This window comes from Babylonia areolata, chromosome 10, assembly GCF_041734735.1.
Source record: "Babylonia areolata isolate BAREFJ2019XMU chromosome 10, ASM4173473v1, whole genome shotgun sequence".
Classification (NCBI taxonomy): domain Eukaryota; kingdom Metazoa; phylum Mollusca; class Gastropoda; order Neogastropoda; family Buccinidae; genus Babylonia; species Babylonia areolata.
Genome location: NC_134885.1, coordinates 36,485,831 through 36,498,858, shown reverse-complemented (window position 1 = coordinate 36,498,858; position 13,028 = coordinate 36,485,831). Strand labels below are relative to the sequence as shown.

The following is a 13,028-nucleotide window of genomic DNA, read 5'->3' as shown; positions in this document are numbered from 1 at the left end:
GAACAAAGCAGCACAGACAGTACATCATAGACTGCAGAAATGAGAAAAAAATGTGTCAAGGCTTGCTTGAAAAAAGAACGGGGAACGGACTGGGAAGTCAGAAAAAGCAGACAACAGTGAAGGAAGAAAAAAAAAAGAAAGGCAGAAACAAAGAGAGATAGAAAAGAGGAAATTTCAAGCGCAGAATTTCCAGAAGGCGGGGATGCTATTTATACTGAAAGCCCCCCTGCATCCCCAAGTGGGGGGGTGGGGGTGAGGGGGGGGGGATATAAAGAGCTTGCTCTTCCTCTCTCTCTCATACACACACTCACATAAAGGCAAGCAGCTGTTCCATTTTTGAAACATGCCAAATTGTTCGTCATGATCTGAAGATCAATCCATCTGCTATCATTTTCTTTCTTTCTTCTTATACATATTCTTGATAATACTAACACACACACATGCACTCACAGTTTATATATAGATATATATATATATAATATGGAAAGAGGGAGATTATATTTAGAAATTTTATTTTTCCAAATCTCACACATACACCACACACTTTTTATATATCTTTGAAATCATACCATCACACACACACACACACACACAATCTCAACCAGTCTCGAGTACACACAGCACACATACACACATGTCTTTGAATCACATCACTCCTGTGCTATTCTCCTTCGCCTTCTCAAAGGTTTACTGTCTATTCACCACAAGGTGATTTAGACACGTATACACACTGATTCTTTGCAGTACCCACATACACACATACTCACTGAATTCAGTGGGCCTACACACCACTCCCGTATCTGATTCTCTGAGTCAAAGACAACAATCACTCCTGTCTCTGTCTCTCTCTAAACCAAAGATTACAATTACCCCAGTCTCTGCATCTCAGCCAAACACTACAATCACTCCTCTCTCTCTCAGCCAAAGACCACAATCACTCCTGTTTCCCTCTCTCTCTCAGCAAAAGGATACAACCATTCCAGTCTGTATCTCAGCCAAAGACAACAATCACTCCAGTCTGTATCTCAGCTAAAGACGACAATCACTGCAGTCTGTATCTCAGCCAAAGACGACAATCACTCCAGTCTGTATCTCAGCTAAAGACGACAATCACTGCAGTCTGTATCTCAGCCAGAAGCGACAAACACTGCAGTCTGTATCTCAGCCAAAGACGACAATCACTGCAGTCTGTATCTCAGCAAGACGACAATCACTTCCTGATCTGCAACACATCCAGAGGGAGGGGGGAAAGACCTACAATCCTGACAGTCTGCATCTCAGCCCAAGCGACAATCACTGCGTCTGCACTCAGCCAAAGACGACAATCACTCCTGTCTGTATCTCATCCAAAGACTACAATCACTGCAGTCTGCATCTCAGCCCAAGACGACAATCACTGCAGTCTGCATCTCAGCCAAAGACGACAATCACTGCAGTCTGTATCTCAGCCAAAGACGACAATCAGCCAAAGACGACAATCACTGCAGTCTGTATCTCAGCCAAAGACGACAATCACTGCAGTCTGTATCTCATCCAAAGACGACAATCACTGCAGTCTGTATCTCATCCAAAGACGACAATCACTGCAGTCTGTATCTCAGCCACAGACAACAATCACTGCAGTCTGTATCTCAGCCAAATAGACAATCACTGCAGTCTGTATCTCATCCAAAGACGACAATCACTGCAGTCTGTATCTCATCCAAAGACGACAATCACTGCGGTCTGTATCTCAGCCACAGACAACAATCACTGCAGTCTGTATCTCAGCCAAAGACGACAATCACTGCAGTCTGTATCTCAGCCAAAGACGACAATCACTGCAGTCTGTATCTCAGCCAAAGACGACAATCACTGCAGTCTGTATCTCAGCCAAATAGACAATCACTGCAGTCTGTATCTCAGCCAAAGACTACAACCTCCCCTGATTCTATTATCTCCCAGCCAAACAAAAAAAACAAAAACAAAAAAACAACACCAAAAACAAAACAAAAAAGAAAACACTACAAAGCAAAACAGTCCCGTTTCGCGGACACCTGTTCGTCCTGTAGCTGCAGCTGCTCGGCGAAGTCGTGGATGCTCTGCCTCTCGACGTCGTCCTTCACAGTGCCGATCCAGTAGTCGCAGCAGCTCCGGAGGGTGCGGTCCAGCAGGCGGGTCATGATGGCCTCGTAGAGCACCAGCCGCAGGAAGGGCGCCTTGAACCTCTCCAGGCCCAGCTCCCCCAGGCACTTGAGGATGCGTGTGATGCGCAGGTTGTTGTGCATGGAGCTGCAGCAAGCGTTGGGTAAGAGTCGAGTGAGAGGAAAGGCAGGTGGTGGTGGCAGGTGGTGGAGTAGAAAAGAAAGAGAGAGGGAGGGAGGGAGAAACACACACACACACACTGTATATATATACATATGTGTGTGTGTGTGTGTATGTGATGTCATATATCTATATCCATATATATATATATATATATATATACACATACATATATATCTATATCAATGTATGCATCTATATAGCTATATCTGTCTATCAATCTGTCTATTACACATACATATATCTATATATCTATAAGTATGTATGTATGTATGTATAGAAAAAATATTAGAATTTTCTATCATGCATAAACAAGAACACAGACTGTCCTGATGTGGTATATATGGCGTGATCTGCAGCTCAAAGCGTTGACCAGCTGCCAATCTAATCAGTGATAAAAGCGATGCAGCTCGCGCACGCAAACACACACACACACACACAGAGCTGAGAACTGGCAAACTTGGTCAACTTCAAACAAGCAAAGGTGGGTGGATATGAAGACCCAGATTCTTCTGCAAATGCTGATATCATGGAAGTACACCACTAGTTACATGAACCCAAATTTTTTGTTTGTTTGTTTTAAAGTTCATGTGAAGCATGGGGGAGGAGGGGGGGGGGGGGTGATCAAGGGAGTGGGCGTGGCGTGGGAAAGGGAAAAGGGGGGTGCCATGAGAACACCAAAGTCATGCCAAAGAAAGGAAGTGAAGGGGGCGGTGGGGGAGGGGGTGCCGGGGTGGGAGTGGGGGGGGGGGGGGGGGAGGGTTTGGGACACATTTTAGAACTGTTGAAAACGTGTGCAATCTCTGATAGTTCTGACTGCTTTTTTTCCAGTTCAATTACAACAACTTGGATACCAGGACTTCATTTGGTGGGGTCTCTTTCCATGCATGCTTGCATGTGTTGTTATTCATTTATCTATTATTTTATCTATTTTTTTGTTGTTGAAACATTCAAAGTGATATAGGTATGCTCCACTTGTACTGAAATTTTATATACTGCATATGTATCTTAGCTGTATACTCTTCTGTTAAATATTCATTTTTTACACACTGTCCATAAACAAGAAACTGGAGAGACGCTTTGTATTTTACATTGGTAAAGGAAAAATTTTGGCACAAAGTATAATCAAGTCTAGTATGTCATCAGTCTCACACTCCTTGTTGTTACCAAACATCACCTGTAATCATATTTGCCTATATTTGCAAAGCACCTACAGTCATATTTAGAGAACAGGCGCTGCATAAATTCCCATTGTTATCATCATTAACTTACAAATTGAGGTGCTCAAAGCGCTTCTTGTAGTTTCGAGCTCGTTCCACTTCCCCTGTTTCAGAGTCGATCAGATGGATGCCGTAGAAGTTCAGCATCATCTCATAGGACTTTTTGAATCTTTTCATCGCCGCCTCATCTGCCCGGATCACCTGGTAGAGAAGAAGATAATGATGAGACTTACATCACAAACGTTGTACGTTCTTGTTGCTTACAAACCACATGGCCGCAGAGAGCCTATCTAAAACCTTAAAACATGTGGTGAACAAACACCTGATCAGAAATAGTAAATGCAAAAAAAAAATTTCAAAAATAAAAACCTCTTCTTAAAAGTATTCTGAATAAGAAGGTTGAGTACGTACCTCTGCCAAGCCTGGTGTTATGCAATTACTTCCCCTTTCTCCCACATGCTGCAGAAACTGCCAATACTGAGCGGTCATGTAATTAATTACCTCCCCTATTGCCCACATGATGAAGAAACTGAACAGTTATGCAATTACCTTCTCTATCTCCTACATGTTGAAGAAACTGCCAATACTGAACATTTATGTAATTACCTCCCCTACCTCTCGAATGTTGAAGACACTGCCAATGCAGAACATTTATGTAATTACCTCCCCTATCTCCAGTACGTTGAAGACTGCCAATACTGAACAGTTATGTAATTACTTCCCCTATTTCCCACATGGTGAAGAAACTGACAATACTGAACAGATAATATAGAACAACTACATAATTACCTCCCCATCTCCCACATGCTTAAAAAATCCTGCAAACACTGAACACTTATGTAATTACTGCCCATATTTCCCACATGGTGACGAAACTTCCAATGCTGAACAGTTATGTAATTATCTCCCCTATATCTAACATGGTGAAGCTGCCAACCCCAGTAATATAATTACCTCCCCTATCAACCACATGGTTTAGAACCCTTTCCTTTCAAAATCCTTGAATCCAGAACCGAGATCACCACCCAAATCTGTTCATTTGGACCTTTGCCTGTAGCTGACACCAATTCAGGAAAAAATATGTCGACAACATTCTGCATGGTCTTTTTTCACAGACATTGTTGTCGTGATGTGTTTAACAACCTATTGGCATCTGCCCTTAAGGCATTGTTGAAACTCCCAAAGGTTAACAATACTTTCCTTTTTGAAAAAAAATATATTAAAAAATAATTTAAAAAAAATCACTGGATCTGAATTCATGCATACAAACTTTCAGGAGAATTTATGCAAATTTTTTCAAGATTATGGCTTCCATCATAACGATCTGAAGGGTCTGATTCAAAACTAAATGCAGCTTTTTGTGTGTGTCATCAGTGTATATGGGTCAGTCCACACACTCTGACACCTCCTTGAAACTGAAACTTCACTGCTATCAGAACGACGAATGAAAAAGATACCTACAGCTGCCAACTGTATCACCATGCACATACCTCAGCTGGGTGCATTTTCAACTCACGCTGAGAGATACAGACACCTTTAGTGTCACTGTCAGTCAGGAAATCTGAGCAACAGTCTGAAAGGCACATCTGTGCAGTGGATAACCACACAACTGTGTGGTCCCAATCTTCCAATTTAAGCCCATGACACACTCAGTTCTGAGTAGAAGCTAGTCATGGGGGAAAAAGAAAAGAAAACAAACAAAGAAAACCCCTTCTGCTGGGTCTCAAACCCACATCCCCCCCCCCCTCCCCCCGAGTCATCAGTCCACTATGCTAACCACTTCACCACTGTGTTGTTGCATATCTGCTATGCATGTGCGTGTATGTGTGAACGTGTGTGTCTGCATGTTTTACATTTAGCTTATTAATGTTTTGTGTGTATGAGTGTGTGTGTGTGTGCGTGCCCTCACCTAGAGTTGACTTAATCAAGATTTTGCCCCTTTTAAATATTATTATTATTAGTAGTAGTATTTTTATGTGTTTTTTTTATGTATTTTATTTTATTTTTTTGTTATTTTTTCTTTCTTTATTTTATTTATTTTTATTATTATTTATTTTTATTTTACTTATTTATTTTGAAAAAAATTTTTTCTCAAGGCCTGACTAAGCACGTTGGGTTACGCTGCTGGTCAGGCATCTGCTTGGCAGATGTGGCGTAACGTATATGGATTTGGCCGAACGTAGTGATGCCTCCTTGAGCTACTGATACTGATACTGTGGCTGGTAAAAACGCAAGTTTAGTTTTTGGCCAAAATTCATCCCAAGGCAGTCCCAGAGTCACAGCTTTGGATGTTGTTATTTTTCAAACCCGGTTCTCCAGGTCTGAAACAGAATCTCTGAACTTAAGCTGTAAGTGTAGATACACTGTGTGAGTAGTAAATGTTTGTTTTATCGAAATTTCAAAAGTGGATTTGGTAGAGAAAAATATATGTCAAATGCCTGATAATTATGTTATCAGCTTCTTCAGATTTCGAAGTAGTAATCATAAGTTGGAAATAGAAACAGGGAGACACAAAGGCATACCACGAGAGTTACGGTTTTGTAAGGTTTTTAACATGTCTGTGATTGGTGATGAGTTTCATTTTATAATGGAATGTCCCAATAATATGCTCAAAGGAGGCAAAAAAGTCATTTTAGCTGTAAGTAAGATGATTAGATTTGCAAATATTGCCTAGTTATACTTTTGGAGTTAAAAGACATTTGTGTTTTCTCAACTTTTATGTGACATTGTTGTGTATTTGGAAATGTTTGTTCTGGACACGAAAAGATTATTTTTGCAGTAATCCTCCATACTCCAATTGCCTGTTGTACACTGCCAGAAGAGGCACTGAATGCCTGCATAAAGATGTGAGTCCTGAACACTTAGTGCAGACTCACAATCCTGGCACAACACATTTACCAAAACGCATAGTAGTAGTAGTAGTAGTAGTAGTAGTAGTAGTAGGCCTCCTTCGGTCATGGCTGACCATGGATAGAGTATACCCGACCTAATGTCTAAGTGGGCTGTCTGCTTGGACCAAGCAGCGTTGCCTGTGACTGTAGAGACCGATGCGAGAGAGACGCATATTCAATGTAAATTCAGATTTCAGTTTAACTGTAGGTGCCAGCATCAATCAGCCATGGGATTTCAACTAACTGTCCAGTGTCCATGTCAACACCCATCGGAATCTCTTACCTCAGCTTCATGAAGTTGCAGTTCTTGTGCTTGCCAGTTCATCCCACTCTCGCGAATAGGAAACAACCTGCAGAACAGGAACAGAGTGATGTGCTGGGAAGTCAGTAACAGGAACATGGAAGATCCTGTGAAAAGCAGTAACAACTCCTCTTTAAGTGAATTTTTTTTCTTTTCTTTTCTTTTCTTTAAATTTTTGTTTCAATTTTTGTATTTGATAAAACATCTAAATACAGATTACAATTTACATAACTAAGACATTGTGATGAACAATACTGCGTATACTCAGGCTCATGAAATATGTGCGTGCACACACACACACACCATTTTTTCACATGGATTTTATGGATTTAAAGTAGAAATGACAGAATGCCATAACCAACATTCAAGAAGAAAAGGCAGAATTCAAAAATATATATAATATTCAAGGAGAAAAGACAGAACACTATTCAACATGTACAATGATGGAAAAATGCTAAAATACCAAAATAAACATAAAAAGGAGAAAACTCTGCCATGCCAACATCTATAAAAAAAAAAATGAAAAGATGATGCTAAAAAAAACAAAAAACCCAACCAAATTCATTAAAGAAGAGATGACAGTGACAGACTGCCAAATTTGCCAAAATGGTACTGTGCGAAGACAACTGACAATTTTTTTTTTTCATTAAAGAAAACAAAAAATCAAAAATAAAACACATTAAAGAAAAAAAATGCAAAATGTAAAAAAACACACACAAAAAAAACCCACAAAAGAAAACCCACAAGGATGTTCATATGTGTCCATACCCACAGGGACAAGGGGAGTAACTCACCACTGGATATAACCATGGTGAGTCTCCAACAGATCATAGTCATCCCACCAGAGATCATGAATATTGTCAATGTAGTCACCTGCATACACAGAAGGTCATGCACTGATACAATAACAGAAAACATACTATGAGTGTGCAAGCATTCATGCTTGCATGTGTGCATGTGTGTATCCTTAACTCTTTTGCTGCCATAGATGACTCGTTAACCAACCAGTTCACTGCCATTTTGAGAGGTCATGTTAAACTGACCATTTTTGACTCACTTGTGTAAACAAAGTGAGTCTATGTTTTAACCTGGTGTTCGGTTGTCTGTGTGTGTGTGTGTGTGTGTGTGTGTGTCCGTGGTAAACTTTAACATTGACATTTTCTCTGCAAATACTTTGTCAGTTGACACCAAATTAGGCATAAAAATAGGAAAAATTCATTTCTTTCCAGTCATCTTGTTTAAAACAATATTGCACCTCTGGGATGGGCACAAAAAAATAAAAAATGAAGCCTAATTATATGGAAACTGCATTTACTGTTATATTTAAATTTTTTGTATTCTCTAAACTTGGCACTTTGATCTGATATTCTGACCCAACAACATGAGCAGTCATTATTTATCATTTTCTGTTCAAACAGGAACTTCTTTTGCTAAGCATGGAAGTTTTATTTATTTTGCAAACGTTTTGGTGCAGATAGTAAAAAAGGGAAATTACTCTGTAATTAATGCTAGGGGACTTAATTCGAATCTGGTTAGGACTCTTTTTTTTTCTTTTTTTCCCCCCCTTTTTTTAACGCGAAGCTTTATAATAACAAATACATAACACATTTTAACGATTTTTTTTTTTTTTTTAAAGTGTATCACGAGTGAGTCTTGAAGGCCTTGCCTCTCTTGTTCACATTGTAACAAAGCTTTACAGCTGTTGCCAACTTTCCTATGCCATAGGAAATTGACTAACCTTCTCTCCTTGACTGAGTCTGAAGTGAAAAAGTCCACCATGTTGTTTTGACACAAACTGATTTGTATGAATGAGAGCGTCAAGTCTAAAATACTTGGGGAGTGTTTTTCACACAGAAACTTGACGATGAAAGAGTTAAAAGATCTATGTCCGAATGCAATGGAGTCTGAGAACCAAATATTTCATCTTTTTGCAAGAACGTGCCATCAGATAGATATTGCTACCTGGACACTTGTGCTATTGATTTGTTACTGGTTTTGTTTCGTTTTGTTTTTCTTTCATTTTAAGCATACTTCTATTAACAATCACACTGTTGAAATTCAGTAGTTTTTCTAAGGATATTTTCATACTATAAAACACACACACACACACACAGTATACATATAAAGAGAGAGAGAGTGAGACAGAGAAGGAGACACAAACACAATGAACCTGGCCATGACCCTGCACCAAGTGTTCGGCATAAGAATGATACCATGGTAATCTGACGCTAATGAAGGGGCAGAAAGAAAAAAAAAAAGGAGAGCAAAAATGTTTGTTTTTATCAAAATTAAGAAAACACTCACTCACCATGAGGTTCACACCTAATCTTGCCCTGGTAGAAGTCCAGGTTCCTGGTCAGTTCTGGGAAATCAATCTTTCCCTGTTGTTAAGACACCAGTATGAGTGTTGCTAACACTGACAGATGTGGCTGATATCACACAAAGCAAGCACAAAATGGCAAGTCATATTCGTATTGGGCTTTGTAGTTTGTTTTTTTCACCATTCCACACAATTTCAGTTTTCTTTTTTTTCTTTTTTAAAATATAAATTTAATCAGTATTTGAACAATTCCAAAAACTCATAGTCATACCCTCTACCATCTGATTAAATAATTAAAATAAAAGGAAATGTATGGAATGTCCCAACAGATGTCCCCGTAACATACACAAAACTTGTCGGAAGTGAACTAAAAGAACTCAACCATCCTGTTAGTGATCCTTCAAGTAAACATTTGCTGCCACTTTATTCTGGAATTTGATTTATATATATCATAAACTCTGCATTATGTTCTTATCTGATTGACATCCTCTTATTTACTGCCACTTTAATATTGGAACTTGATTTGCATATAAACTTCGCATTATGTATTTTACTGATTGACGCCTGTCATTTCTTCAGAAGCATAAACTTTAAAAAACCCTATCAAACAAAATAATTACAAAAACTTGCTGAGTACTTCTACCATTAAAAAATCTAGGAGCTTAGGGAAAAAATCATTAAATAATACACTCTAACAAATAGTGAAGTACACAAGTTAACAACAACAAAAAAAGAACTACCAATGAACTTCTTTTTTTCATAAATAATTTTCCCCCAAATGACATCTCAGGGTGTCTCTGTTACTTGTCTGAGTGTTGGTCGAGGGCAGTGTGTTAACGTGGCTGAAAAAAAGAAGAAAAAGATTGAGGTTTGATTTGTGAATGGCACCTTCGACATAGATCTCCATATGCCAGCAAACGTAATAATGTAGTCACTTATCTATTTCCTGCATTTACTGAAAGTTATCTGTGTCTCACAGTCTGGTGAACTAAAAAGCAGAAAACACTTACAGGATACCCATCACGATACGTCTGCGTGTCGTCTTCACTCCAGTGTCGCCTGCTATGAACAGTGCGTGAAGAGAGAAAGCTGGATGGTTTCAAGTTTTTGTGTTCTTCTTTCTTCACACCCTAGACAGAATCAGAGATCTATACATAAAACAGACAGGTTAGAGCACACAATAAACGAATGACTAAAGAAACTGATAAATAATTAATAATATATTATAAACAAACAAATACACAAAAAAGTGAAGATCTTTGTGGAGAAATGTTTGTAGGCTGGGCCTATTTAAAAAAATAAACTGCACTTTGTCACACATACTGGCACATACTCCCTTCAAAAACCTAAAATGCACTGTTTTCTGATTCACACACAGAGACAAACACACACACACACACACATTTGCACATCTGCAAGCACAATACAAAAAACACATATTGACACACACACACACACATACACTCACACACACACATATATGAATGTGCACGCTCACAATAAGTCACAAACAAACATATTTTTTGTGCGTGCGCGCACGCACACACACACACACAAATATATACTGGCCAGTACCATATTATGGCATATATATAGATTTTGACAGACAGTTAATCAACATAATTAATTGTAATGATTTGACACTGAACTCGACATATTCGTAGGAGTTGTGTAACCTGCCTGTTTTTACAATCTTGATTTGCAAATCGAACTCTCATACCTTTAATCCATTTGCAACAATAGATTTTGTATGTTAATGTCTCAACTTGATGCTATTGTTTGTTTTCTTTATCTTCCTTAATCTGTGTAATATGTAATTTTTCTTCCCTCTTGTACATAATATATCATGTTAGTTATCACTGAATGGTATACAAACAAAAAAATCTTTTTAAGTTTAATATTTTTTGCAAATTATCAATTTATGTTTCTCCCTTTGCTTGTTTGTTTTGTTGTGACACAACTTGTGCTTAAATGCCTGACACAGGGATACGTACAGACTGAGAATAGGAAACAAAAATAAGCAAAAATAAAATAAACACCACAGGCAAACAGATACAAGAACTGACTTTATTTCAGTACAGAAATTCTATCACTTAAGTATGTAAAAAGTGAGCAAGTTGAACAGCCACTGAATTCTAGTTAGGGCAGCACTCTTTACTACTGGAACAGCATGCATGCATGGGGACCTACAGTAACAATATTAATTGTCATGAATGAAATTCACTTTAGTTTAATCAGCTCCAAAAGTATAACATTAACAATGCACATTGTCAATGCATATTTCTTCTTTTGCTTGCTTGTTGGTTTTCTTATTTCTCTCTCTCCCCCCCCCCCCCCCTCACACCCTCTCCCCCCACCCACATCGCCTCCCCCTCATTTTCTCTTTGTATAATGTATTCCTCTTTGAATATATTTTTGTTGATTACAGATGGTTGATAACAACAACAAAATGAATAGAATAAAGGAAAGAAAAACTGTTAATGCTGGAACAGCCACTTACCTTTGACTTCTCTTCCTTCCTCCTGGTACCTTCAGCTCGGCTACCTGTCGCCAGTTCTGACCTGTCCTCATTCTTTTCTTCTTTCTTTTCAGCATCAGTGTCAGAGTCATTCACTTTGCTCTGACTTTTTTGGTTGTCAACGTTACTCAGCTTACTTTCCTTATCTCCGTCTCTCGATGGAGAGTTCTCGGGTGTTGATTCCATTGTAACATCCAGTTGATCAACATTAATCTCTTCATTTTCTGAGTCTGATTTTCCTTTCTCATCAGGGCAAACATCATGAATCGCTTTGTCGGTGTGTTTATCAACTTCTGCTGGTTCGTCCACACATTCTGTGTTTTGTTTATTTGTTTCTTTTGATGCATCTTTCTCTCCTGATACACAGGCTTCCTTTTTGTCTTCTGTTTTCTCTTCATCAGCTTGTACATTTGGGCAGTTATCCGTTGACAAAGGGCTTTCTGGATTCTCTGTGGCAGACTGTGGTTTTGGTGTTTCGCCCATTGCAATGTTCATTGGACTTTCTGAATTCTCTGTGACAGACTGTGGTTTTGGTGTTTCGCCCATTGCAATGTTCATTGGACTTTCTGAATTCTCTGATACAGAGTGTGGTTTTGGTGTTTCGCCCATTGCAATGTTCATTGGACTTTCTGAATCCTCTGTGACAGACTGTGGTTTTGGTGTTTCGCCCATTGCAATGTTCATTTTTAGTCTGTCTGGTGATTCCACTGTGGTCTCTGTCCGAACTTCTGACTCTTTACTTTCGGTGTCCACAGGTTCTTCAGCTGCACTGGCTGAAGCTTGTGGAGGTGATTCATTGCCTTCTTTTCCTCGTTCTTCTTCATTTTCGTCTCGTATTTTGTCACTAGCTTTTGCACTGTTATTCGCGAGTGTCGGCGAACTTGATGCTGAACAGCCACAAGCAGCTCTTTCTTCGCTAACCTTTTCGTCCATTCCTTCGGTTTCCCTTTCATTATCACATTCTTTCGATAGCTTGTCGTCGTCCTGGGAGTCGTCATTGTCACTCTTTTTGTTCAAATTGTTGACTGAGGATGCTGCTGTACTGTTAGAAGCTGTTTCACTCTCCGCAGGGCTAGTTTCGGTTTCTGAAACAGTTGGGTTCACGTTATAAATCTTCTTCGCAGCAGACATTTTCTTGTCTGAATGGTCGTTAATATTAATATTATCATTCTTCGACATTTTGTGAGAACAAAGGAACCTACACAGTAATATGTCAATATTGTATGTCCAGATTTTGAATGCTCACACTAGCAGCTCGTGCAGTTCGACTGTGAGAAGGAAGTGTTTCTTGACAAATCGGCTGGAATTTTCCGGTGACAGGAAGGAGAGAGCTGAACTGGATGAGAATAAACCAAGTAGGAATGCGTTGTCCACAAATTCAAAAGACAAACAAAACATTTTCCATTCCAGGGCTGCGAAACAGCAGCAGCAACGATAAAAATGTAATTTTGATGATGATAATAATCATTATTAT

At 39.0% G+C, this 13,028-nt stretch overlaps 1 protein-coding gene across 1 annotated transcript; it reads right to left on the bottom strand.

Annotated features, from left to right (window-relative positions):
- Positions 1–1,323: 1,323 nt before the first annotated feature.
- Positions 1,324–12,848, bottom strand: LOC143286573 (uncharacterized). Its single transcript, XM_076594189.1, has 7 exons — positions 11,537–12,848; positions 10,047–10,166; positions 9,025–9,097; positions 7,511–7,589; positions 6,699–6,765; positions 3,577–3,725; positions 1,324–2,271 (listed from the first exon to the last, which is right to left on the bottom strand). Exons 1-7 carry the CDS (start codon positions 12,731–12,733, stop codon positions 2,004–2,006), a joined length of 1,953 nt encoding a protein of 650 aa, XP_076450304.1. The 5' UTR covers positions 12,734–12,848; the 3' UTR covers positions 1,324–2,003.
- Positions 12,849–13,028: the final 180 nt, after the last annotated feature.